The following is a 27,522-nucleotide window of genomic DNA, read 5'->3' on the forward strand; positions in this document are numbered from 1 at the left end:
AAATACTTGTTAAAAAAAAGTCCTAATTGTATTAGTATATATTCCTGCAAGTACAGCTATATTGGACGAATGATTCCAGCTAATGATCCAACTTTTTGATTAGTAATTTACAAAGAAGAAGAAATAAAAACATTGACCTTATTAGAAGCTAACCTTAATGTTCTGTGCTTATTAGGTCTTCCATTCAGAATGACCATTAATAAAGAAATATTTGTTGATCTGCATGAAAAATACCAAAAAGTATTGAAACTTCTCTTAGAAGACAGCAAATATGATCCAGAAACCGAACCGTATTTATCAAAATATTCCGCTAAACAAATTTTAATAGGTATGAAGGCAAATATAGAAAATATTTTACGGAGTCAAACTCCAGGAACGCAGGATCACTTAAAGTTTACCGGTAAGAGTACCGAAACCCTTCACTGCAAATTTAATCCTACACACAATTTTCAGCCATGCTTGGATCTGTTTACTTATATTTGGGAACTGTGGCTATTGATACAGAAGAACTGTCTTTGGGAGAAAAACATTTGGAAAAGTGTAAGGAGGTTATTTGCTTATCTGAAGATGTTCCCCAAATGATATTAATTGCGCTGAATATGTACAACCAGTTTGGGATCCTTTGGTCAAAAAGTGATCCAGAGAAATCCAAATTTTACCTAGAAGTTGCTGAACAACTGTATAAAAATTTTAAAAACTCTGGAAACATACCCGTGGATATAGCTGACCTTTTTGAACCCAATCTAGCCACCTACCATGATAATTTGGCTATAATAAATTTTGAAAAGTTACATACTTTGACTTTATATTACTTGGCCCAGATTTTTGGTGTGCTAAAACAGACATTTAAAAGTGCAGTTTATTGCCACATCACATTAAAAAGGCAATTAGAAATGGATGATTATGAACCAATAGATTGGGCATTGAACTCTGCAACACTGTCACAATTTTTTATGGAGAAATGTGGTTTTAAACAAGCTCGTCATCATTTAGCAGCCAGTTTATATATACTTGATAAATATAAAGCAGATTTATTTTCGGGAACAGACCAGGGAGAGATTTTAGATTCTAAAATTGAAGTGTTTAATCATCGCAGTGCAGATGTGGCACGTTGTTGGGTCAAGTATGGAATATTTTTATTGAACAAGTCAAAAGAAAGATTGTTAGCACACACTGAGGATATTGACGAAAATTGCAAAATAACGTCAGACCTTGCAAAAATCGAGCTGACGGATGAAGCGCAAGTTTCAATAGATGATTTACAAAATTTGTCGTTTACATCTATTAGTGTTGACAAGTATGAAAATTGTATTTCAGATCAATTTGCATTAACGATTGCAGATGCCAAACGGATATTTGTTAATGCTCAAGAATGGATAGGAAAAGCACAAGAATATTATACTTTAGATACTCATGCCTCGGATTATATTGAGATCGTGTTGGATTTTACTCAGTTATATTTAAATTTGATTTTTTTTGAAGATAACTATGATAGCCAAGCAAAATTGCATAAGAGAAGGATAGATCTGTTAGAAACTCTTAGTGCTAACATCAACTCGCAATACTATATGCACTACTCTAGACAGATGTGGTTTGAGTTGGGTCGGACTTACTCGGATTTATTAGATATTAAAGCAGAAAAATTAAAAGAATGCAATGACCGACCAAAGCCCCAAGCTCTAAACAAAATAAATTCTCTTGTTGATAAAAGTATAAAATATTATAAACAATTTATAGATTCATTTAAGTTGGACATTACAAATTTGGAAAAAATTCCAGATGAAAATGAAAAGCCATTTTTACAAGCATACTTCCATGTTGCCGCACTTTTTGGAAGATACATTACCTTGGATAAACAGTTCCAATTGAAACACAATGAGCAACAATACGCCCATTACAAATATATAGCAGATTACTGTGAAAAACATTTGAAGGCACAAGAGCTTATTCCCATGGAACTTGGGATATGCAAAGATATGGTTACCCTGTTACCTATTAAGTTGCTGAGGCTTAAACAAACAGTTTCTTAATAATTATAGTATGTGTATTGTTATTACTATTTATTTTTTATTTGTAACTAAGAAGTTGTAATATAAGTATAATTTATTTTTATTACACCGCTAATTTTTGGTTGCTATGGTGCAATTAACTAGTCATTTAGTCCTTCATTTGTTTCTGGTATATAATAAATGCAAAATAAGCGTATAACATATTTTTTTATTTTTCACAAGCTCAAAGAAAAGCAATTTTGTCCTGCATTAAGGATACGCAAAATGCATGCCTTACTTTTTGATTATTTTTCCATACATTTTGTTTCGTTGATTGTATTCGTGTCATACTCTCGCTTGACGAAAATTCTTACTAGACCTAGCTTATATTTTATACATATAGTAATAAGCATATCGCTTTAATTGCTACGGATTTAATGTTTTTAGGCAGAATGCCAGGATCATTCGGCCACGGTAAAAATTTACCCCTCAAATGTTCTTCTTTTTCTGACGTGATGATCTGTTAAAGTAGCATGGACCAATAAGGGATTACGGAAAACCTTTCCAATTTCGTCGTTACCGAATTCCAGAGAGGCTATCTCGGAGGTCACATAATTACTTTTAATTTTAAAAGAGTGAAACACATTTGCAAAAAGCTTACAAATGTTTCCAAACTAGGGAATTTTGCCCAACCTTTAATTGAGTAAACAATAAAGAGGAGGAAAAACTTTTTGCATCAGAGAATTAACAAAAGTGTGACAGATCCTCGATTTTTGGTTTGTATATGTGTTAAATGTACATAAATATGGCCAAGTCGGATTTTCATTGAACATGTCACACAACCTTTAAAACAGAAATAATATCGCAATAAGTAAAATGTGGCACGAAGCAAGACGGCAGGAACGTAAAATTAGGGGCATGTTAGTAGATTATCGGAAAAGGGCAGAAAGACGTCGAGATTTTTATGAAAAAATTGTAAGAATTTTAAAATGAGAGTCTATTTTAATCTCAAAGAACCCATTTTTAAGAAAGCTGATCCAACACAATTCTTACAAGTTCACGGGAGACAATGCAAAATTCACTTGGATCCTGCTATAGCTTCTGCTGCGGACAGCGCTGTAATGTATGAAATAGCCATTAAGTACAAATGTGTAATTAAATGTCTTTTAATGATTTTTTAACTGAATTAATATATTAATATTCTTATCAATGTAATGCAGGATGCCTTGGCAGGGTCAGACTGATAATCTGATAGATCGTTTTGATGTAAGAGCTCATTTAGACCACATTCCACCCTTAAGGAAGGAAGAAGGCATGGAACTCACTCAAGAGGAGAGACACTTAAATTATGAGAGATATAGGATAGTTGCTCAAAATTCTTATTTGGGAATTTCGGAAGAAAAGTTTCTAAAGCAACTTCATTTGGAAGAACAGTTTGGTTATACAGAAACTAAAACGAAGAAGGAGTCAAAGGGCACTGGTGCTGCCATAGGGTTTAACTATGAGGAAGGCACAGGTAATCTTCTTACACAAAGTTTAACCGGTTTTTAAAAACCATAAACAATAGCCGTAGCAATGCCATCTCAGGATTCAGTTGATGATAATTCTGATGAGTACAATTCTGATAGTGATTTGGACGTCGATTTAGCTATAAATGTTTCCAAAATCGATTCCACGCAGGCTCATGAGATGAACAAACATGGTCGTAATTTTGGAATGGCCGGCAATGATTTCTACTCTTTCTTGACTAATGATCTGGAAGAAGCAGAGACGTTTCGGTTAGCTAAAGAAGAGGAACATGAGAAAGCCTTATTTTCTGGAAGAAAGTCCCGAAGAGAGAGAAGGTACTGTTTGTAAAATTGGTTGCTTTAAAACTAGTTGGTATAAAGTGCTTTAATATTGTAGAGCACATCGTGAAAAAAGATTAGCAAACAGAACTATCAGCCCACCTAGCTATGCAGCTAGGGATACAACAACACGCTTATCTCTTAGAGATGAGAGTAAATCTCCATCAAAATCCCCGTCACCTGATGCAGGCAAAATTACTTACATCACATCATTTGGTGGTATGGATATATTTAGTTAAAACTAGCTTGAACTTGAACTTTTCTCTTTTAGATGATGAAGAAGCTCCCTCAAGCAGCAGAACCACAACTTATGCGGATAAAGTAAAATATGGCAAATCGAGAAAGCAGGAACTAAGTGCTGGTAGACCCGGGTATTATAATAGAAGATCCGGCAGTAGGGAAGTGTCTTATAAAAGAAGAAGGAAGTCAAGAAGTTGGTCAAGAACCAGAAGAAGTTGGTTCGGTAGGAATAGAAGCGGGTCTCGTTCTAGAAATGGTAGGTTCAAGTCTAGAAGAAGCATATCTAAGACCAGAAGAAGCCGATCAAGGTCAAGGAGAAGCAGGTCTAAGAGTTATTCAAGATCGAGATTCACAAGAAGTAGATCCATTGGTAGAAAGAGCAGAAGCAGATCCAATGATGGGTATTACTTGGTATAGAGGTGTATTTAACTTTTATTATAAACTACTACTTGTCAGGTCTTTGCACTCAACATCATCGGCTTCCTCATCTTCAGACTCCAGCAAATCAAAATCGTCATCCAGATCCCTATCAAAAAATAGTAACAGAAGCCCGAATAAAAGTCCCTCAGTGAAAAAGGAAATATCGCCCCCTGCACCACCACGTATAATGCCAAGGTATTACGGTCGTAAAAGAAGCGATCAAAGTTCATCGGAATCAGACAATTCAGAGGAAGAGAAAATGGATGTTGATTTGGCCGATAATATGTATACATAGTATATTTTAGCAATGTTTGGCGTTTATGTTTACTATTCTAGGGCCTCTGGTGACTCTAAGTTTGGACATGGTAATAATTCAGGCACTGAGATCAAAGTCAGTAAGAACTTCATCGACATTGAGTTTGTTTTATAAAATGTCTTTTTAATAATAGTGAAATACTAAGATGTGTTCCCTATGGATTTATATTGTTTCATCTTTTTTTTTTAGAAAACCTCAAATTTGTCCGTTATGGAACGACTTAGAAGAAAGAGACAAGCATTGATTAATAAGCAATGTAATTATTGAATCCAGAACTCTATCTAACGTTATTCAAAATGTTTTTCTTTCAGTTAAAAAAGACAAAATTGCAGAAGAGCTCAAAGCGGAACGCGAAAAACAGGAACAACAAACCAGGGAAGACGAACTTAGAGAAATGGCGATAAAATTAAGGAAGCGGTAAGTCAATTTGTCACATTTAATAAGATTGAAAGCAGTATTGTTTAGCCAACGAGAGAAGCGTCATGCTTATGATAGCAATAGAAGTTCGGATTCCTCTGATTCTGATAAGAGTAACAGCTCCAAGCACCGTGACAAAAGTGAGTCCCCCAAAAATAGAGAAAAGGATTTGAGAAAGTATGATAAAGAGAATAGCAGAGGACTTAAGGATAGAAGTCGCAGCAAAGAAAGGAGTAGGAGGACTAGTAATGACAGGGATAGGAGATCATCTTCCAGAAATAGAAGGCAGAGAGAGAAGGAAGGAAGGCGGGAAAGAAGCAGAGAACGAGAAAGAAAATTAGTGGATTATTAATATGTTATGAATCATAGGTTATTTTTCATTGTTATAATTGTGAGCATTTTAAAAAATTTCAAACAATTGGAGAAAAATCAAATTTTGGATAATCTTTTATTAAATCACAAACCTAAAGATATTATGTATTAAAATAAAATCCTTAAAATAATATTGTTATGATTGCTTAATGATTATTTACAAAAATTCTTCGCACCAATCATTTAAACACTGCCAACAATCCGTGGACTTCTTGGAATCTGCAGAACAAGTGTCTTTCATCCATTCTTTAAATAACTCTTGATTTTTCTTTAACACAAGAAATTGGCCAAGTACAACGTACGCCTAAAACACAGTTCCGTATCAGTACAAAGGATTGAAAATTTTTCTCAAATAAAAAATTTTGACTAACCTTATCAAATCCCGCTTGCACCAAACGATTGCCTAAAACTTCGCCCACACCGGCCAACTCGGTAACCGGCTTATCCCCCATGGGTTCGGCGACAAAATTGCGATGCTTTTGCGAGGTACTCGACATAATTAAAAAAAAAAAGTTTACAAATTGCAAACAAATTAACAAATTACTTTTATTTCATTAGCCGGTTCAAGAAACAAGGACGTCAAAAATCACATTGTGACCAACATTTCAAATGCATGTAGTGTTGCCAATATCGAGAAGCTAAAAAAATTTTTGATGATGTCATGGGACATATGTCGCTTTCTGCAAAATGTTAAATACGCGAATCGTCCCGGGAGGAGAAACTGCATTAATATTTCTGGAACTGACATAATATTTTTTTCGGGCTTTTTCTATCAGACTAGCATAGATAAATTTGGTTTGTTACGTGCTACGTCTTTTTCCGAATAGAGATGGATTGATAGAAACGCTAGGCGCAAGAGCGAGAAGGGTGTTCCAGATGTTAATGGATGGTTGGGAAGAGTTCGGATCAGATTTTCCTTTAGATTTTATACGTTTATCCCTATTTATAAATTGAAATCAACTTATCGATTCATAAAATAAGTTCGTACGGTGCAAATGCGGTCGTGTGTGTTTTAAGTGTTCGAATGCATGATTAGGCTAGAATACCATCCATAGGCAAGCTAAAATGGCGATTTAAGAAGGACTGTTGTATGTGCAAAAGTATTTTTACTACAAAGCTACAATAATGGAAGATACTTCGCTTAATCAGAATGGAGGGCAAATGAGTTCCCAAGCAGCAAATTCGACAAACAACAAGCAAATTGAAGAAGCCGCTCAAAAAACCCATTACTCTATTCCAGGTATATTGCATTTTATTCAACACGAATGGGCGAGATTCGAATTGGAACGAACCCAATGGGAAGTGGACAGAGCGGAACTCCAAGTAAGTTTTTTTTCCTTAATAAATTATCCAATCCTATTGAAAATATAAAAAGATCAGAATTTATTTTTATGTAAATATTCTTTTGCCTCAATTCTTCAAGAAACTTATTTCTTACTGCATTTTATACATCTTGGTAGATAGTATAATAATAGTATTTAGTTTATAAAAAGCTTCCAAATTTATTGTGGTTACTAGACTAATTTTATGAAATGTATTTGATGGCCATTGTAGATATTTTCTTTACTCACATATTGCACAGTATTTTGTTTGTGATATTATCTACTTAAAGTAAAAAAAAAATCGGTGTTATTGTGTATCGCAAGTGTTCTTGCTTTCGTTATTATGTATGTTGAAAAGTAAGACCCATTGAAAAGTCAGAGTCAGTCAGTGGTACCAGTGTTTTCTAGTATTATTTCTACCTTTTTTTTTTCAAGATAAATATAGTTTTGGTTGGTTGGTATCTAGTTATTTGAGGACATGAGGTGGCCATGGTAAGAATGGTGAATTTTTGTACATTCTGTTTTATTTTTATGGTTTGTTAAAAAGTTTCAAGCCGCATAAATTAAGATATGCAGCATTTATTACTAAGATCAAACTGTTATTATGCCATCAGAAAGCGTTCGCTTTGATAAACAAATGATTATACTCCACCAGAGCCACTTTCTACTTTTGTATTTTAACCATATGATTAAATGTTGAGAAATATTTAATAAAACCTATCTACATTTTATTAGCAGTTATCGCTTCAGTAATTCTGTAAAAGTTTTCACCATGTAATGCATTGTTTTTGTTATGCTAGGCTAGGATTGCGTTCTTACAAGGGGAGAGAAAAGGCCAAGAAAATTTGAAAAATGACTTGGTGCGTCGTATAAAAATGCTGGAATATGCTTTGAAACAAGAAAGGGCAAAGTTTCACAAGTTGAAATACGGTACCGAGCTGCAACAAGGTGATATGAAGCCTCCAATAATTGAGGAAAGTGGAGAATCTCAATTAGACATTGAGCAGAGCTACGTATCAGTGTCCAATTCAACTTGGAAGCAAGGCAGGCAGTTGCTCAGGCAGTATTTGCAGGAAATTGGGTATACTGACAGAATAATTGATGTCAGATCTACACGGGTTAGAGCATTACTGGGCTTAAACAACAATAATCCAGAACAGGAGGAGAGTCATAATGGCGGACCAGTAAATGGTAATGAATCTAATAAGAGGGCCAGTGAAACACAGGGTAAGTGTTAATTTGTTTATCTTTTTGCATTTTGCTCTCTATTGGAAGTGTTGTCAAATTTGATGGTGGTTTTTTGGTCTGACATTTTTTGATACTCATGGTTAGTTAATAAAAAAAATGTATTTTTTTTTGTGTGAATACGAATTTCACTGTCACCATTACGGACAAATTTTTGTGTCTCTGCTTTGAGGACTGTGCAAAAAAGTGGTTGCCTTGTTAATGACGAAAACAGCTGTATATGGTTTTATTTTGCTTTGGAAGCTAGAAGGTTTTTTTAAAATTATTAAATGTAAGGGAGAAGAACTCCAGCCAAAAAGTCACAGCCGAGTTCTCTAGCGGAGGCAATGATGCTAGATACTGAGGCCGCAGTGATGGCAAACCTGGAATTTCTGTCCAATACTGATGTTGACATGGAAGACGATGACGATATGAGCGACGAAGGAGACATAGATCCATCCGCTGATATGGAAGATGAAGTAAAACAGAATAAGAAAGGTACATGCGCGGTGTTGCCTTTTTATATTTTTATTTATTTATTTATTTATTTATTTACAAAAGCATGCGTTAACGATGAGGCTGATGAATAACATTTATGTCTAATTTACTGTGTATACAAATTATATTAAAAAAATCTTCAATGATATCACAAAAAGAAACAGTATATACCACTCTGTTGGACAGGAATTTTTTTCTCTGCAGTTTGGCAGTCTTTGATTAATTTTTTGGAGTAGATGGATTTTCGGGCCATTTAATATAATAAGAATAATGAGAAATATATGTAAATGAGTAATAGTTTTGTATCATCTTATAAGTCCCAATTAGATCGCCATGTAATCTTCTTTCTTTCAAGGTCGGGTAATTCAGCTTTACAAGTCTTTCCTCATAGGAATTCTTCTTTGCACGCTCTCAAGCATTTCAATGTGTTTAATAAAGTAGAGGTCCCATATTGTCTGACCATATAAAGACTTATAAAGTTTTACTATGGCGTCAAAGAATTTACCTTTTTACTTTTGAAATACAGTCGAAACTCTATATAGCAAAATTGAAGGGACTGCGTTTTTTTTTTCGTTTTAAAGAGTTATAGGCACTTGAAAAATAACAATATGTGTTCTGTAATATTTAATTATTTTATATACCTATTTTAACATCTACTTAGGAACATTTTATATAAATATTTAAGAACTACATTTAATGTTTCAAATAATTGGTTATTTTCTTTTGAATTTTTTAAGTATGCCAATACGCATCTCCTCGTATTTTTGCTTGTATTTTCACCATTCCTTTGAGAGGGGCATCTTTCCCATGATGCATAAAAAATTTCTCTAGCAGCTTAACTGAATACAGGGCTTGTTGAGTGGTTGGTGCTGGTCCCAGATCAATTTCTTCATCTTCTTCTTCCTCTTGGTGCTCTTCCTCACCCTTTCTTGCTTGTTGTAATATAATTCCTCTGTCAAGTCTGCTGTTGTAGGCAAATCCTGATCTATCACTATAAAATCTTGCAACTCCTCACTTGTAAACGTAATTGTTGTTTGAAACTCCTTTATCCACTCGCTTAGTGGCTGATCATCTTCCAAGTCCTGTTAGCATTCTGTCTCTGTAATAAGTCCTGCATGACGATAGGAGTGTTGAATTGTTTCTGCTCTCACCTCTTTCGAAGCTTTACTAATAAAGTTGACTGCATCTAGCATATTAATGGAAAATTTGTCTTCGGACTTGATCATTTCCATTAAAATGTTTTTCCTGTATCGACTCTTAAGGCTATTAGCACTGGTCCATTGGCTGTAATACACTTGTTGTTTTGGAAGAAATGCCAATTCAATATTCGGTAGATTTGGTATATGGGAATGTGCAGGGCAGTTATCTAAAAGAAGTAATATTTTCCTCCTCTTTAATTCTGGATCCCATTTCCGTATCTCCTCTTCAAAAATTTGCGATGTCATCCATACTTTTTTGCCTTGTAGGTGACCGATGCTTGATGTTCTTAAAACATCGTGGGTTAGTTGATTTTCCAATCACGACTAGCTTCCTTTTTTCTCTCCCACTCATATTGGCAGCTACTAACACTGTTATACGTTCTTTAGAAAGTTTTCCACCCACACACGTTTCGCTTCGAAATTTAAGAGTTTTATCTGTTGTCATATTGTAAAAAATACCAGTTTGCTGTCATCAGCGGGGTACTTTTTTGCTAGTTTTGCCAACGTCTTCTTCAGCCAATCGTTAGTGACGTTCCTGTCGACATCACGGGCTTCGTCACTTATCTGTCCATAATTTATACCATGTCTATGTTTGAACTTCCCCAACCATCCTTCCGAAGCGTTGAAATACATAATGCCAAGCTGTTCAGCACACTTTTCTGCTTTTATTTTTACGATAAGTTCAGAGAGTGGTACATTTTTAAGATTCAAATCTTCAAATTTTGGCTTTATTAGTTTTTTACTAGAACTGCCTGCCGCTTCAGCCTGATTGATTTTTTCTTTGCACTTTCAAATCGTGGATACAGTCGACGGTGTAAGTCCGTATCAACGTCCCACATCACTTTTCTTTTCTCCCTGTTCTATCTCCCGAATTAAAGCAACTTTATTTTCTAGAGATAACATTTTTCGCTTACTCGCCATGCTCGACGCATTCACTAAGTCAAATTAGAACTGATTGAAATAATGGTGTTCTTTTATTTTTAAGACGACCAGGTTCTCGGTAATTAGATTATTAGGGTAAGGAATTCTGTGTAGAGATTGAGAAATTGGTTATACAGAGTGGATTAATACATAGCTTTGTATGGAGACCTAATAGTACAACAAATTTTGTTGGTAATACAGAGTTTTACGTTATACAGAGTTTAGCTATAGAGAGTGTCTCCCATTTCAATTTGGAAGTTGTCATAATTCCAAGGTCTTTCCGCTCTTCTACATGTTTTAAGTTCTTTTTGTTGAGGGTATATAATAATAATTTTTATATTATTATTTATTTATTTTATTTATTATTATATTATATTTATATATCTATAAACAATAAGAAATAAAATAGTATGAGATAAGAGGGTTGATTGTATCACTGTAAAAGAGAGGTCATAAAAATACATTCATACACATTTTAACAAAAAAAAAAAAGAAAACTTAAATCCGTTTTTATAGTTAGTCGCTTCAGTGGAAAGGAGGTCCTGCAAGGGCGCACAGAAATAAGCAAAATAAAAAGGAAAAAAAAGGATTAATTGGATAGTAGATAAGTTTAGTTTAAGTTATGATTAGTTGGATTTTTTCCAGAAGGCGAGGACGTGGACGCCTTGGCATTGGAAGTTTTCAATGAATTGAATCGGCTCTCGGAAGCCGAAAAGAAACAAGAACACAAGAACGAACCGACCGATTGGAACAAAAGTAAACTTAGGATAAAATTGTCCCTTAACAAAAAAAACGACTTTGTTATTTTAGCCCAAGTTCCTAAACGGCCTTTAGGTCTGAGCGAAGAAGATCACATAGACTCCGCATTGGGTTTAGGTGAATTGGCTCAGTTGACGGTCAACAACGACGCCGAAAACAGTTACGACATCGCGAGCAGCAAAGAAGCCTTCCGGAAGACGTGGATCGCGAAATATACCCTCCGCAGTCATTTCGACTCTGTGAGGGCCTTGGCCTTCCACCCCACTGAACCCGTATTAATTACGGCCAGCGAGGATCACACTTTGAAATTGTGGAATTTGCAGAAAACCGTTCAAGCGAAGAAGAGTGCCAGTTTAGACGTGGAACCTTTGTACACCTTCAGAAGTCACGCAGGTTCGTCACGACATGGATGCGATAAATTTTATATTTTCGATGTTTTCACATATTACAGGACCTGTACTCTGCCTTGCTATATCGGGAACAGGGGAACATTGCTATTCCGGAGGTTTAGATGGGGCGATCAACTGTTGGAACATACCGAACTCAAATATCGATCCTTATGATTTGTTCGAACCTGATATATTAAACACAACCCTGAATGGTCATTCGGATGGCGTGTGGGGTTTAGCTGTGCTGAATTCGAGGCAGCAAGTGGTGTCCTGTGCCGCCGATGGAACCGTAAAGCTGTGGGCTCCACATAGCAAGGTGGGAATTTATTCGCTTCTTAATCTCAGTATATTGACCATTCAAATCTTATCTTTTCATATTGGTAACTTCGGGGAAAAGCACTTCACATTATAACCCCGGTAATTTGTGAAAATAGAATAAATAAACAGTTGCTCACTACCGAAGACTATAATAATATTAACAGTTCAAGTTTGGGCTGGATGACACCATATTTTCGGTGAACCTGAAATTTGAATCCTCTGTAATAGTTCTGTGTAGTTTTCTGCGATGTGAATTGCAAAATGGTGGACGCGTTTTAGTAAAAAATCGAATAAGGGAACGAAGTAGCATATGTCAAAAATGCTATATTAAACCACCTTAACTTATTACGTCTTGATCTGCAAATGGGTCAACTTAAGATAATAGTGGCCTGTATTGATAGATCGGACTCGATCACAACCTAGCAAGTAAATAGAAGGATGATCAGCACGCATTTACTACCAGAAATTCAAACGTATATTGGGATAACCTATTGGTGTACCCAGCCGATAAAAAAACGCAGACCTTTAGAAACCTTCAGAAAATAATATGCACCAAATAATCAATGTTCCTACCCGATATAGAAGCACTCAAAGCTCTCTTTTGGACTTATTTTTGTGCAAAGATGTCGAAAGCGTCGGACAAATACGGGAATAACAAGATTGATTTCGAAAAATCGCCGGTGGGCGGGGCAAGTTCGTCGCATGTATCGCGGATCATCTTTTTATTTCACGTATTATTGACAAAACCTGAAACTCTTTCTCAAATTCAATCAAATCAAATTATCGCATCTCTCTAGTTTTTCATTTATCCCCAATAATTTACCCACAAAAATGGAAATTTTATGGAACTTGAAGATTTTCTGAACATAATCTACACACCCTGTATATAATTCAAACAATGTTAGAAATAGAGGTTATAGCTCTAGATCTCCCACGTTTCCTGGTATATGTATATTTTTTTGAATGGAGTAAGTGGTTTTCAAGAAAATACGTTTTCTGAAACCATGGTAATAGTAAATGACGTCATCGGATTTTTTTGGATTTTCACAGCGTGTGTGAAAGACAAAAACCGTAAATACAAAAATTGCAGCTTTTCGATGTGGCCTATAACACTGTTTTAAACCAATTGACTATATTTTTCACGAATTTTGAAAATTCGATTTCATCGGTTTTTCGAAAGTAAAGTAAAGAGCGTATATTTCCGCAAAAAATGAATTTCATTAATTTGGCGAAAGTAACAAGATTGCTTTCGAAAAATCGTCGCTGGGCGGGGCAAGTTCGTTGCGAGTAGCGCGAAGCAGCTTTTTGTTTCCAAAAGAAGTCGCTTCTCAGTTTCTTGTCTTAGGGGAACGCATTGTTTTTCTATCGTGCTCCTGCGGACCACTATGAAACTTTCGCAAAATCGATGTGATTTTATTGTGCATATACCCTGTATAAAATAAATGTCTTTCAAATCACGCCGAACTTCAAAGTTACTGCAAACTTTGTTAAATATTAAAATTTGTCCAATGACATTTTTTCAAATATCTCGCGCCTCCTGCATAATTGACGAAACCTGAAACTCTCTCAACACAGTTTAGTATACTGTTCAAATCGAATTGACGCATCTTTCTACTTTTTCATTCATCGCCAATAATTTACACACAAAAACGGAAAGTTTTAGTATGTTTTAGATTTTTTGTTATAGCCCTGGATCTCCCACATTTGCAGTTATATGATTTTTTCCAATAGAGTACGTCGTACGTAGAGACGTCATCGCGTCTAGATTGAGGGCGAGAAACTGTGATTTTCATTTGAATTTTTTCAAATATCTCGAATAGCGTATGTGATGACAAAAACCGTGAACACAACAATTGTAGCTCTCAATGTGACCTGTAAAACACTGTTTAAACCAATTGGCCGTATTTTTCACGAATTTTGATTTACGGCTAATAACCATTTTCTGAGTCTTTTAGATTTCTGTCTATAATTGAAAAACCCTGCATATATTGGAAAAAGTGCCTGAAATAAAAGTTATAGTCCCGGATCTCCCGGATTTTCTGGTTCACAAATCCTGCCGATCGGGTTAACAGTTTTGGAGAAAATATTTTGAATTTTTTTTTTTTTAATTTTTAAAAAATACTTTGCGAGATTTGAGCAAGTCCTTTTTTGCATTTGAAATGCGGGTGTGTACTTCTACCTTTCTGCCAAATCTGAAGTCGATAGATGCAAATTTAAGGACATCTGTTAATTTTTGAATATAGCACTTAATATATTAAGTGCTATATTCCAGTTTTTTTTTGAATTTGCGACGTACCCTGTACATTTTTTTTTCAGGAAAAAGCCGAATCTTCTGCGTCTTCTCGTTTAAGAATTTTTTCAGTCGCATAAACCGTTTTAGAGAAATGATTTTTTTCTTAGACCCTTGCAAACGCGATTTTTTTTTTAAATACTTCCCGACCCCCCAGCCTCCTCAAATTCAATACGTTCTGGTTGGGAACCCAGCTTCCAAAAATGCCAAAAATGGAGTAGATAGCTTCAACTTTCGAACACTTATCGTGTTTCATAGCAATATTCAAAAAACGGTCGAAAATCGAAAAAAAAAAAAGATGACCACCTAGTGGACGGTAAAAAAGGAGCAAAAATTGAGCCGCCTAGTTCAAACGGCTCAAGAGTTATTGAATTAAAACTCGTGACAAAGAGAACGGAGAAACAGAAAAAAATAAAAATAGTTTTTTCGATGCCGATTCCTTTTGTACCAATGGCGATGCTGTACGGCGCACCGTTACTAGTAGTAGCACGATTGCGTTCGCAATCTTGTCGCTGCGCGACGCGACTGCCTTCAAATTTAAGGCGGTCCTTAAACGTTTCAAATTAAAATGTCAAGTTTCTACAAATATTCGTTACATCATTGCAGAATAAACATCTGTTGGGATGGGTTTTACCGCGGCCCTGCGAAGGTCTGCGGTTAAGGTACTGTAAAAGCAATAAATGCGCTATATTTTTGGTTATAACTTATTATAAATGTTTTTGTTTTTGTCACTCGACGGGTTTGTACCAAATTCAATTAATTTCTTAGTTTCGTTCTTTTTTGTTTCTGTTTCGTTTAGAAATATTTTTACTCTTTTGAATTAAGATAAATGTAATTATCCTCAGTGTGCCTTTGTAAATTGTGACGTGGTCCGTCATGTTGGGGTACCTTTTTATATACATTAAAAAAAAGAATTTTTCGATTTCTGGTTACAGGTTCAACTGCTGAACACGTTCGTTTCGGAGCAAGACGGAAACCCGTCTAGTGTGGATTTCGTGCGCGACGAACCGAATCGAATAGTCGCTTCTTACACGTCCTCCCATTGCGTCATATTCGACGCGGAAACCAGCAAACCGGTCCTCCGATTGGAATCTTCCGCGCAGGACGGCGTCAACATCAACGCCAGGTACATAAACAAAATCGTTTCGCATCCGACGCTGCCCCTGACAATAACGGCTCACGAAGACAGACACATCCGGTTCTGGGACAATCACACCGGCAAGATGGTACACTCGATGGTGGCCCATCTGGATGCTGTGACGAGTTTGGCTGTCGACCCGAACGGGCTGTACATTTTGTCCGGTGAGTCTGTTGCGTTGTTGGTTACCTTTTTTTGTAGCGCGCGAGGGATAAGGGATTTATTTTATTTTTTATTTATAAATAATATAATTACATAATTCAAACAAATTGCGCCCCTGGGATCCCAATTTTATGTCAACATTTTTTATGGAGCGTCGACAGAGAACAGAGAACGGCCAGACATTGAAAACAAACAATTTTTTTTCTATGTTTATCATCCCGTAGCCGAGATATAAGTTTGGTTGGCAAGCGCGTATACTTTTGAAAAATTCGATTTTATCGATTTTTGCGAAAGTAGTAAGATTGCTTTCGCAATCTTGTCGCTGCGCGAGGCGACTGCTTCTATATTTTGACACAGATAGGAAAAAAAGTGTAAATACGAAAGTTTGAAGATTTTTGCTCTATTAACTTCTGCAAATGTCAATCTTACGCAACATCATTTTTTTAAAAAATGGAATGCTCTGTATATTAGTAGCTTAAATTGAAGATCCTTTTTTCCTTATTTCAAAAACATGTAGTTTATTGACATTTGGGTTAGCCGTTTTTGAGATATTTCAGTTTGTAAAATAATTATCATTCGATTTCTGGACAATAGCCATATTGTTTAAAAATGGTCAAGTTTGCCTTGATAGCAACCATATTATCTGTTTTTCGCAATTGTTTTAACATTGTTGTACTGTTGACAACTAATGAAAACTAAAGTTCTCCAGCGTAAGTTAAATAACTTAAGATATTTCAAATGGAGGAAGGAAAACCCAAAATAAAATTATATTATTTAAACATTAAAAATATCTATTGTTAATGCTAAACATTTTCCACATAACCTCCATTATTTTCTATTTCCTATTAATGCACGAGGTGGTAAAATCAGCGTTTTCTCTGTTTAGACTTTGTAAAACGATATCTTATCACTTGTAACTTTCAGGCCTATTATAATAAATTTTATTTTTTAAGTATCCTCTCAAAAAAGTGTCACAAGGATTCAGGTCGGTGCGTTTGCTATTTAGTTTGTTATTTAGATAATCGGTAACCGATTTTACATTATGTGAACGTGCGTCATCTTGATGCCAAATTAAGTTTAAATAATTCCTAACTGGCATATTTTCTAACAAATTAACTGACACCTGTCCTTGGATTTTGTGTGGATTGTTAGTGCACCAAAATTTTTTATTCTTCCTATTAAATACACCTGCTGTTGGGATGAGATGAGATGAGATTGAGATCTTCTATACATTTCAGTGCAAAATTCGAGCCTGTGTCTTTTATGTTCATCGGTTAAATTTTGCACTGAAAGGAACTTATACGGGTGAAACTTATGATTTTAGCGTTCGTTGAATTTTACTACAAGGCTCCGAATAATTTTCCGCGTCAAGTATAGAATATTCAGGTTTTTCTAAAAAATATGAAATATGAAAATTAAAAAAGTAGAACTCAAAAACTTGAAAGTAAAATAGTATATTGAGGTCTTCATTAAAATTTCTTTCTATTGTCCTGGTCTTCCGTGTGTTGTTTAATTACATTTTTAATTGTATTTAATGCAGGAACTCTTCTACCCGAATATATTTGTCGATATTCTCTTTTAACCCTTGCAACATTATGTCCATTTGAATAATGTAATCTTTTTATTTGGCGTTTTTCTTCCTCAGTATAACCCATTTCAAATATCTTAAGTTATTTGACTTACGCTGCAGATCTTTAATTTTGATTAGTTGTCAAAAGTAGAACATTGTTAAAGCAATTGCAAACATAGATAATATGGATGGTTACCATCAAGGCAGAATTGACAATTTTTAAACAATATGGCTATTGTCCAGAAATCGAATGATAATAATTTTTAGACTGAAATATGTTAAAAACGGCTAAATGAAATATCAATAAATTATTTGTACCATTTGTACAGAGCGTTGCAGGAAATCACCCACAAATAAAAGTTTTATATTTTTTTCATGGAAACACTCTTTATGTCCTACATTTGACAATTGGCCGAAATAATATTCAAAATACAATGAAATGTATATTTTTTTATTTATATTTATTATATTTATGCTTATTTATATTATGCGTTACGTAAATCTGGTCGGATATATCTTGAAGAGAGAAAAAACGTTGTAAAATTAAAAAATTTCTAACAATTTGATCAAAATTAAATTTGATTTTGTTAATTAATCAATAAGACGCTCTATGATTCTATAATGATTTGATTCTGTCATAAATCAATAAGACGTTATATGATCCTATAATGTATTCTTGAAACTAACGTGTGCAGGATAATTTGTATTACTTATTATTATTAAAAAAACATTGTCTGGATTTGGATTGAAAAGGAAACCATTCATATGATAATTGACAGATAATAAAATAAGCATCGCGAAATATTGTTGTAAATATTTAAAATAACAATTTAAACGTTTTATAGATTTAAAACAGAGAAGCCATCATTATAAATTGTAAGGAAAGTGCTTTTTTCTATTAACGCTATGCCTAGACTGGACGGTCCAGTTTTTTAGTTTCGAGCAATGTAATATTAATGTTTATATTGGAATTAAATTTACCCTGATATTGAATTAATAATAACACTCTTAAAATAAAACCAACAGATTTTTTTCTTTCATACCTTCATCATTTTAACCAATACATTTATCATTCTCGCACACTCTTTTGTTAAATAAGATATAAAGTGTTCATTTAAGCCTAGTTAACCCATATTATCCCAAGCATAAAAAAATAAAAAAATACCATTTTGCTCTGAAATTATTTATTTTGTTGCGCTTAAGAATACATTACATGTATCAAAAAAAAAAAAAAAAACTCGAAACATACAAAAAAATACTGGTGCGTAAACGAACCACTGGGAAAAAACATTTAATAATGTTTTGGGGCACATAAGATGTAACATATAATTTATACATAAATATACAAAAGAAAGTTCAAATTCGACAGGACGCAACTAAAAGTAGCTTGTTTTCCAAATAGAACCTGATTTGATACAAAAAAACGCGTAATATTTTATGGTGCTGGTAACACTCGGTTTCATTTTTTGTGACATTTTACAAAGCATGAAGTATGTAAATGCACAATTACACTTATTACAAACGTAAATTGTGTGGCTTCGGGCTTTAGTAGCGTGAATAATCATGAGGTGATCTTGATTATCATAACGCATATATGGCAGGTGCAAGATTTCTTTGAGTAATTGTTTTATGAGTTTTTAAAAGTCGCAAAGCAATGTAAGATTTAAAATCAAATTAATCACTTCGTCATCAAAAATTTTTTTAATTCCTCACATGATCTAAATTCATCGTATATAGGTGTGTTAGTGTACTCAATCTGACCTTTATTCCATTTGACAGTAGAAGCAAGCCTGTCGTTTGTAGAAAGCATACGTCTCCTTTTGAATTCCAAGGTTTCATCATCTGATGAATCCCATTCAGGTTCAGTAGTTCATGAATTACAGGACTGTTGTATCATTCGGTGTATCTAACTCGAAAGTTCCAACTATATCATTTGGTTCACCAAACTCTTGTAGATTTATGTTGGCATTGGTATTGGTATTGGTATTAAAGGGGGGCGACCTCGCGGGCGACCATGCACTTAGGCCACCAGATGGGCCCGTTGTGCCCCCAGGCCGCTCTAGAGGGCGTCCAGAATGCCGCTCCTCCTATAGAAGGTCAGCAACTCCTTTAGCCCAATACCGTGCACTGAGTCCGGATCGATCAAGGCGGTTACGAAGACTCCCAATCTTGCCCATGTCAAGGCAGGGCACTCGGTGAGCAGATGATACGGGGTCTCCTCCCCTTCCATGCACCACCTACACTTCGGGTCGTCTCCAATGCCTAGCAAGCAAAGATGCCTCCTAAGCCTGCAATGTCCTGTGTAGGTCCCTGTTAGTGCTCTACACTCCCTTCTGGTCAGTCTAAGCAGCTCCCTGGTCCGAGGAAGGGCGGGCCCATCCATCATAAGCCTCGTCTGCCTCATTCCCGGAGCAACTCTCCAGCCCCCCGCGGTCCGGTCTCTCGCCCAGGCTTCGAGAGCTCCGCGCCTCACACACGGGGCGATCCCCAAGCGGGGCTCTGGCCCTATATGCCTATGCGAGGAGCCCTCTCTGGCTAAGGCGTCTGCTGCCTCATTGCCCCGGACACCGGTGTGACCCGGGACCCAGACCAACGTGACCCTTCTTTCCTCAGCCACCCTCCTCAGTACCCCTTTGCACTCCTTTATCAACAAGGAGCGCGTACGCACTGACTTCAGCGCCATGAATGCAGCCCTACTGTCCGAGTAGAAGAAGACTCTCCTGCTTCCGTGGTTGAGCCGAAGCACCTCTCTTGCCGCCATCAATAAAGCGAAAATTTCCGCCTGAAACACAGTGCAGTACTGACCCAGAGGGACCGACAAGCTCGATCCCGTTGTCTCGCAGTACGCTCCAGCTCTGGCCAGATCTCCCATTCTGGACCCGTCCGTGTACCAGACAAGTCCATCCCAGGAGCCGACCCTGCCCTCTCTCCAATCTTCCCTTGATGGACAGAGAAAGGTCAATTTGTCAAAGAAGGTCATCTCGGGGATCATGACGTCACTCGGCATGCCCATGACCCCGCGACAGCTCTCTAAAATGTCGTACGGACCCCGATTGAAGGTTCCCTCCCTCCAGAGCCCGCAGCTCGCCAGCCTCACAGCTGTCCTGGCCGCCTCCATCTGCACCCGAGCCGCCAGAGATGGCAACCCCACCAGAGCCTCTGGGGCCCTCGTGGGCGCCGTTCTCATGGCGCCCGTTATGCAGAGGCAAGCCAATCTCTGCAGTGTGTCAAGAACTAGCCTTGCTCCCGCTCTTTTGGTCCCCGGCCACCATGCCACTGCCCCATGCGTGATCATAGGCTCCACCATGGTACCGTAGATCCACTGCATGATCTTCGGCCCCAGGCCCCAAGTGCCCCCTACCGCTCTCCGGCACGCCCACAGAGCTCCAAAGGCCGACCTGGTCCTTGACCTTATGTGTTCCTGGAAGGTCAACTTAGAGTCCAACCATACGCCCAAGTACTTGACACTTCCGCTTGCAGAAAGAGGCACCCCATCCATCGATATGTTGAGGTTGCACTCCATCTTCCTTTTTCTAGTGAAGATGACCATCTCCACCTTGCCAGGATTGACAGCCAACTTGCTGTCGAGGCACCATTGTGAGAATCTTGCCAATGCCCCGTTCAGGAGCCCCTGCATCCTCCTCACATCCGTCCCTTGTGTCATTATCACAAGGTCGTCTGCATATGCCTGAGCATAGACCCCGTGTTCTTCCCTCAGAATATGCAATATCTCGTTCACCACTAGGCGGGGTCTTGTCCCCGTTCCTGTGGACAACCCCGTGATGAACCGATGGAGACCTGCTCCCCACCCAGTCTTGCCTCGACCCTCCGGTCGGTTAGCATGGAGCGGATCCACCTTACAATGGCCGTCCCCACTCCAGTACTCTCCACCGCCCTGCAGATCGAGTTGCAGGGCCGTGTTATTGAATGCCCCTTTGATGACAGCGAACACGCACACCGACAGCCGTCCCGAGCCCATACCAATCATCTGATGAGTCCCATTCAGGTTCAGTAGTTGATGAATTGCAGGACTGTTGAAGGACAGCTGTATCATTCGGTGTATCTAACTCGAAAGTTCCAACTATATCATTTGGTTCACCAAACTTGTAGATTTATGTTATCGTTCATATTTTTCGCGTCAATATGTTCTGTAAATATTTTTTCACGTTATTTTTAGCATAAATTTACAAGGAATGGAATGCTACAATACATAAGAATACGTAAATCCAAATAATACTTACGACTTTCATTGTTATTGCCGTCATCCATCACGATCTCTTTCATAGCCGCCTCTAATTCCTTTTGAGTCAAATACCTCCGAAAATATTTTACGAACTGTAACGTTCACTGCACAAGACACAAACTAATACAAAAGAACACGCTAATTGGTGGATGTATATTCTACATGCGGTTACTTGTCTAGACTTGCAATAACAAAGTTTTGTTACGCAGATAAAACCAGTGGTGCATTCACTCACCAGTAAATATTTTCAAAAAATAAAGCATAATTAATATAGTGTTTCCACTGTATGTTTTCTGCTATGTAATCTACATGCTATAGACTTAACAAAAATGGCAATACAAATCCAAAATATTTTTTTTTACTATTTTGGTTTCACTTGAAAATATGCTACAAATGTATGTACCGCTTTTGTTAACTTTTGAAGTCATATGTAACATGTTTCCTTTACACATAAATTAGCGATTTCTACGGTTTTATGTCCTTTACTAGTGATTATAATAAAATTTCTAAATGGATGTGCAAAAATATTTCCTGGATGTGACAAAAAGAAATCATAGAATAGGTGGTGCATTAACGCACCACTGGGACAAAATGGGTCACAAATATACGCCCAACTGACAAATAAAATTTTAAAGCAAAGAAATTTAAACTAAGTTATTCTTCTTTTCTCCTTTCTCCTCCTGATGAAACGTACCTAAAATGTTATATTTTGATTAGTTAAATGGTAGAAAAGGGTTGATTTATTTTATATCATTTTATATTTATATTTATTTATATTATTTTATATTACATATATATTACATATTATATTACATTTAAGGTGATTTCTTGTACATTTTAAAAAACTTTTTCTGAGCGTTGGTAAATTTGGACGTCACAAACGCATAATAATTTAATATAAAATTCATATTATTATTTAATAATGATGGATATCATTGTATAATTGCAAGATGTTATTTAAAACATTTTGATCGAATTTAATTGGTCAATTAAAAAGTGGTCAATTGACCAGTCTCAGCAATAATTAGAACACATATTTAATTAAATTGTATGAATGTCTTAGCCACGGTCACTTTTCGACACTTTTGAGGATTATCTGGAAATTATTGAAAACGTTATTTTTTGTAAAAAATGGAATTTAAATTTTTGCTTTTACGAAAATAATATAATCAAAGCTACTAAATGGAAAAAAGGGACTACGAACACTTTACTAGTGAGTTCTTTCGACTTATGCAAAATCTGAAAGAGATTGAGGGACAGACCCCACAACCTTCCACATCTGATAATATTCCAGATAATTTGCAAAAGTGTCCAAAAGTGAACTAAATTCTTTGAGTACATTGAACAGCGAAATTTAACTTTGTCTTAGGTTCTCATGACTGCTCTATACGATTGTGGCATTTGGATAACAAAACTTGCGTGCAAGAAATCACGGCCCATCGGAAAAAGTTCGACGAGAGCATTTTGGACGTGGCCTTCCATCCATCACGACCCTACATAGCCAGCGCGGGTGCTGACGGATTAGCCAAAGTATTCGTTTAATTCCAGCAAATATTTATATATTTTTTACTTTGGTATATAATTACCGAACGGAGGCAAAACGCTTGTTCCAAAAGTGACGGGCCCATTGAAAAAAAAAAGAAAAAAAGAAGATAGTTGAAAATTTAGATGGCCGACTTTTGTTCGGCGCGTAGTTAGTGATTTACTCAAGAGTTACGTAGGTGCTAGAGGTTTCGCCTAAAATATGATGTTTTTTTAGTTCCCAAATTGCGTGTCTCTTTTGGGACGATTTTTGTTACACCGACACATTACGGAGACTCGGAAAACGATAATTTTGTCGATATGGTTAATCGAAACCCCATTTATTAGTTGCATGTTAGTGTACATCTATTTTTTTTATATATATATATATTACGAGTCTAGTACTTTTTCGTTCAATCAGTCTTGTATCAGTTTAGCTTAGGTGTACATAATATATAACAATGAATTTTTTAATTTGTATATATTAATCCCATCCGATATAATCTTTTGTAAATAAGTTTATTTATTTTTATTTTAAGTGATATAAATGCGAAAGCGTGATTGTGTGCAACAGATCTGTTGTATATAACACCGAGAAAAAATCGCCTTTGTTAAACAGTTGCTTGTTTGGTTGAAACGTGCCTGTAGATAACTATTAATTGTTAATTTTTAAACAGGGGTTCATCATTTTTATAACATTGATTGATTCGAGCGGAACTTGGCCACCATAGGTGCAGTTCTGCTACTTTTTGATGAGATGATGTAACCTCAAACCTGTTCCTTCGATGTGGTTGAAGTGAGCAAAATTAAATGATAAGAAATAACCTTCACCTAAATCACATCAGTAACGCAGAACGAAAGAATACTTTCATCATCAAGCTGGTTGACAGTTGACATTTGACATTTATTTGACATCACGCCTTATCAATAATAAACGTAATTAAGAAGCATTTTTTCAACATTTAATAATCGTAAGCCTTTCGCACGGCGACCATCAAGTGAGCAACTGTGTTATTTACTCTTTTAGAATAGATATTGTATTATTTGTGATACCAGCTATAAAAAAGTACATACGATAATAAAGTGTAGTATTTGAATTGTTTTCTTTAACAACACTTTAAACTGCCTTATTATTACGCTGTTGGAGACTAAATTGAGTTTCGCTCTTCATTGCACTATGGGCAACGTAATTTCTTTGGTGTTTTCCGTAATTTAAGTTAATAAATGCTGATTTTAATGTTTCTGTTGTCCTTTTGTAATTTGAGGCATTGAAAACCAAGTGACCCACGCTAATTAGAATTTATAGTTTTTAATGTTTCACTTCACAGTTTTCCAGTTCTAAATTATTTGAAAAATTCCGTCTTTACTAATATGCTTCCCAGGTTTTGAGTTACTTCCATTAATGTGTGTTTAAATTTGACCTAAAAGTCCACAGTAACTGTTGTTTGATTTCAGCGTAGTGTTTCCTAGTGTGCATATCAAGATCATCGCTACTACCATGGGGACTAAAGTCTGCCTTTGAATTGTCACAAGTCAGTAAAGTATTAACCAGGATTAATGTAAGTTGTGATAATCCCAATGGTTTTTTATCATATTTCCCAAAAGTAGTTGAGAGATTGTAGTTAACCCTGCATTGTCGGACTTCAAAAATCACCTCTATAACTATTTCCTGACCATAATATTTCATAAAGTGTCTAAATTTCCTTGGTTTTAATTAAACTCGGCAACATAGAAATAGAAAAAATTTGTGTTTAATTATAACCTAAGATGAAAAATCTTATATTTACAAAGAGTGTTTTGAACTGAAGTGGCTTTTACTCCATTTAACAAAATAAATAAGAACTAAAAGTTCACATTTTCACGAAGTTATATACAACACCGTGTCTTTATCAAATGATATTTGATGAAGACGCGGTGTTGTCGAAACAATTGTCATGTGGAAATATAGAATTTCGTGAAAATCTGAACTTTTAGTTCTTATTTATTTTGAATAGTGTTTTATTTGACCAACAAAACCGAGGAACTTTAATACCCTTTAAAAAAAATCGTATTTGACTTGAATATGCTCTTAATATGCACATTTTGCGCTGTATATTGAAAAAGAAAGGACGATGGAAAACTGTATATTTTTTTCAGATTTTTAAATTTTGTTTCAAGTGCGACCAAGTTTCGGTTGGCTGGGGCACTGTCAGCCCTTAAATTTAAAACTCAGAGAAAGTTGTTTGTAATGTTCGCTGACTATTTTTTTAGTATCGATGCGTTTTTCTTAACGGAATTTCTAGGTACAATCATTTAGAATAGTTTTACAAATAATCCATAGGGATACATTTTGTGAAAAGTATATGATGTCATCACAATCAATTTAATTATTTTCTTAAGTGAATCTTTTTCTTTGTATCTACACTTAAAAATTGCTATTGGTTACCCATCGAGTTCCTTTATCCATTAACAACAATACTTATTACAACTTAATAAATGAATAAAAAGTATACACAAACAATGCATATGGTGTTAGATTAGTGAAATAAGTTAAAGTGAAAATCAAGTACCAAAATGTAATAAAACTCCTTTGAGATCTCAACTGCTACAAACTAGTGTTCAATCTACACAATAATTCACCCTTAGTTGTATCAATAGGATTTTTTTTAACGTTGTGTGTGTACTTTTTACTGTCAATGTGAAGAGATGTCACTCAATGTGATTTTATACCTTTCTAAATTTTTGTATTCAACATACGTTTTAGTTACAGCTAGCGAATTCTAAAGTAGCGCGTAAAATATTGTATCAAACTCCGTGTAAAAAAAGCCCACAATAAATTGTACATATATTATTGTGAAGTTGATTTTTTTTAAATTGCAGTGACTGAATATCTGCCTACAGTAAAATAGGCACAGTAACAATCTTTTCGGAAATAAAGCGTAATAAATATTCGGTATAATAATAGTTTTATAGCAGCAAACAAAAAACAGATTCCAAAAAACTACTAAATTATTACAAAATATAAATGTTTCTAGGCACATACAAAAAGCTAGTGAATTAAAAATGTATTGATAGAAGCAGTTTACACTATTAGGTTAATGTTTCGTTGGGTAACCTTTTAAATTTAGCGGTTTTTGTGTTATTTTCCCCTATTTTTTTCAATTCTATGCTATGTCATAACACCGAATGGTAATATATACTGCAGGTGCTCAATTGGATTGAGATCCTGACTTTTTAAGTTTTTGTGCACTCTTAGGTAAACGTTTTTTTCTACTCCCGCCTGTGAAATACCTAATTACACACCGATTTAGCGTGCGGGAAGCGTCACTTTACCACGTCAGTTTCGTTTATCATGAATCCGAGCCACTTCGGACATTTCCAGGATTTTACCGCACGGATATTTCCCACGCTTTGAATTTTGGTGTTTGTCAATTCTGACGGTCATGTCAATGAATGTATTCGTGTTGTTTGGCGAAAATGTACCCAAAAACTAACTGTCGTAGAAAAAGTATAGTATGCAACACGTTCGGTAAACTTTTTAACTCACTCGTTTATTAAAAAGTCGCTCCTCTGCGCTCCTCTCTTGTCAAGTAAACTTGTGAGTCAAATGCCGTTTACCGAACTTGTTGCATAATATACTATTATCTATTATTCCTTCAATATTACGGAATTACCACCGAATTACACAAAATTATAAATAATTTTATAAAAGACTGTCATTAAGACTTGACCTTGCAGATATCAAAATTATATAACGAATACTTCTCGAAGCTTTTGAGACAACTTTCAATCTACTTACTCTAAATAAAAAACGTGGAATACAACATCTTTTACATACTTGCTCTTATCTTTTATCTCTTGCAAAAAGAGGACTACAACATAATGAAAACTATGAAATTTAAGTTTAAATCTCATTTTAACGACAAATTTCAACAAAATAACAGCCACGTTTTCCGTTTAAAGTTTTTGGTGCACCCTGGTATACGCCCATTTTTGTTTACCTTTACTCCTGACGGCGAGAAACTTAGTTTTGCCAATTTTAACATTTTTTTGGGCGTGGAATACGATGTAATATTTTCATTGTTTTTTTATTCTTCACAAGAGGGATGAAAATGCTATCTCTGCCTGTTAATGTGCCATTTATTTAACTCACCTTGCCCCGTAAGTAGTTAGTTTTGTTAATGATTGCAGTTAAAATAATTTTTAAAATACCATGAAATCTATATTTATTTATGTTCATTTTGTCGTCATGGCGGGCACCACGTATGGGGATATTCCTTGAAGAGAGTTATAGGTAAATTGCAAAATACATGTCCGTCTCAATAGAGAAGAGCCCAGTGACGTCAGATGCCCAGAAGACGAATTTCAAGTGGCTGTCAGCTGTGGTTC

The 27,522-nt window shown here is 35.7% G+C and overlaps 4 protein-coding genes across 7 annotated transcripts; 3 read left to right on the plus strand and 1 right to left on the minus strand.

The window, feature by feature from the left end:
* Positions 1-153: 153 nt before the first annotated feature.
* LOC132704760 (KIF-binding protein-like) lies at positions 154-2,468 on the plus strand. Its single transcript, XM_060674987.1, has 2 exons — positions 154-400; positions 454-2,468. The coding sequence occupies exons 1-2, from the start codon at positions 190-192 to the stop codon at positions 2,028-2,030; spliced, it is 1,788 nt and encodes a 595-aa protein (XP_060530970.1). The 5' UTR covers positions 154-189; the 3' UTR covers positions 2,031-2,468.
* Positions 2,469-2,556: 88 nt separating this feature from the next.
* On the plus strand, positions 2,557-5,730 carry LOC132705291 (CLK4-associating serine/arginine rich protein). Of its 2 annotated transcripts, none has more exons than XM_060675785.1 (11): positions 2,557-2,963; positions 3,017-3,111; positions 3,209-3,504; positions 3,556-3,832; positions 3,894-4,054; positions 4,107-4,476; positions 4,532-4,780; positions 4,832-4,886; positions 5,001-5,067; positions 5,123-5,228; positions 5,277-5,730. In XM_060675785.1, exons 1-11 carry the CDS (start codon positions 2,865-2,867, stop codon positions 5,578-5,580), a joined length of 2,079 nt encoding a protein of 692 aa, XP_060531768.1. In that variant the 5' UTR covers positions 2,557-2,864; the 3' UTR covers positions 5,581-5,730. The 2 variants fall into 2 exon arrangements, with proteins under 2 accessions (XP_060531768.1, XP_060531769.1); XM_060675786.1 differs by having other exon boundaries at positions 2,910-2,963; positions 3,017-3,139.
* On the minus strand, positions 5,640-6,260 carry LOC132705292 (barrier-to-autointegration factor). Its single transcript, XM_060675787.1, has 2 exons — positions 5,972-6,260; positions 5,640-5,904 (listed from the first exon to the last, which is right to left on the minus strand). Exons 1-2 carry the CDS (start codon positions 6,095-6,097, stop codon positions 5,758-5,760), a joined length of 273 nt encoding a protein of 90 aa, XP_060531770.1. The 5' UTR covers positions 6,098-6,260; the 3' UTR covers positions 5,640-5,757.
* A 198-nt stretch (positions 6,261-6,458) lies between these two features.
* Positions 6,459-25,969, plus strand: LOC132704524 (striatin-3). 3 transcript variants are annotated; one of them, XM_060674553.1, is made up of 8 exons: positions 6,459-6,923; positions 7,723-8,149; positions 8,444-8,644; positions 11,410-11,520; positions 11,575-11,916; positions 11,975-12,228; positions 15,456-15,822; positions 23,003-25,969. In XM_060674553.1, the coding sequence occupies exons 1-8, from the start codon at positions 6,726-6,728 to the stop codon at positions 23,173-23,175; spliced, it is 2,073 nt and encodes a 690-aa protein (XP_060530536.1). In that variant the 5' UTR covers positions 6,459-6,725; the 3' UTR covers positions 23,176-25,969. The 3 variants fall into 3 exon arrangements, with proteins under 3 accessions (XP_060530536.1, XP_060530537.1, XP_060530535.1); XM_060674554.1 differs by having other exon boundaries at positions 11,413-11,520; XM_060674552.1 differs by having other exon boundaries at positions 11,413-11,916.
* Positions 25,970-27,522: the final 1,553 nt, after the last annotated feature.

Source organism: Cylas formicarius, unplaced genomic scaffold (genome assembly GCF_029955315.1).
Source record: "Cylas formicarius isolate icCylForm1 unplaced genomic scaffold, icCylForm1.1 PGA_scaffold_7__23_contigs__length_41026272, whole genome shotgun sequence".
NCBI classification, from domain to species: domain Eukaryota; kingdom Metazoa; phylum Arthropoda; class Insecta; order Coleoptera; family Brentidae; genus Cylas; species Cylas formicarius.

Excerpts from the sequence above, each read along its gene's own strand:
- LOC132704760 (XM_060674987.1), top strand. The coding sequence starts at position 190 with ATGACCATTAATAAAGAAATATTTGTTGATCTGCATGAAAAATACCAA. Across the intron at positions 401-453 it reads GGATCACTTAAAGTTTACCG|CCATGCTTGGATCTGTTTAC; the intron begins GTAAGAGTACCG and ends CACAATTTTCAG.
- LOC132705291 (XM_060675785.1), top strand. The coding sequence starts at position 2,865 with ATGTGGCACGAAGCAAGACGGCAGGAACGTAAAATTAGGGGCATGTTA. Across the intron at positions 3,112-3,208 it reads GCTGCGGACAGCGCTGTAAT|GATGCCTTGGCAGGGTCAGA; the intron begins GTATGAAATAGC and ends AATGTAATGCAG. Across the intron at positions 3,833-3,893 it reads AAGTCCCGAAGAGAGAGAAG|AGCACATCGTGAAAAAAGAT; the intron begins GTACTGTTTGTA and ends TTAATATTGTAG.
- LOC132705292 (XM_060675787.1), bottom strand. The coding sequence starts at position 6,097 with ATGTCGAGTACCTCGCAAAAGCATCGCAATTTTGTCGCCGAACCCATG. Across the intron at positions 5,905-5,971 it reads TGCAAGCGGGATTTGATAAG|GCGTACGTTGTACTTGGCCA; the intron begins GTTAGTCAAAAT and ends ACTGTGTTTTAG.
- LOC132704524 (XM_060674552.1), top strand. The coding sequence starts at position 6,726 with ATGGAAGATACTTCGCTTAATCAGAATGGAGGGCAAATGAGTTCCCAA. Across the intron at positions 6,924-7,722 it reads TGGACAGAGCGGAACTCCAA|GCTAGGATTGCGTTCTTACA; the intron begins GTAAGTTTTTTT and ends TTGTTATGCTAG. Across the intron at positions 15,823-23,002 it reads CGGGCTGTACATTTTGTCCG|GTTCTCATGACTGCTCTATA; the intron begins GTGAGTCTGTTG and ends ACTTTGTCTTAG.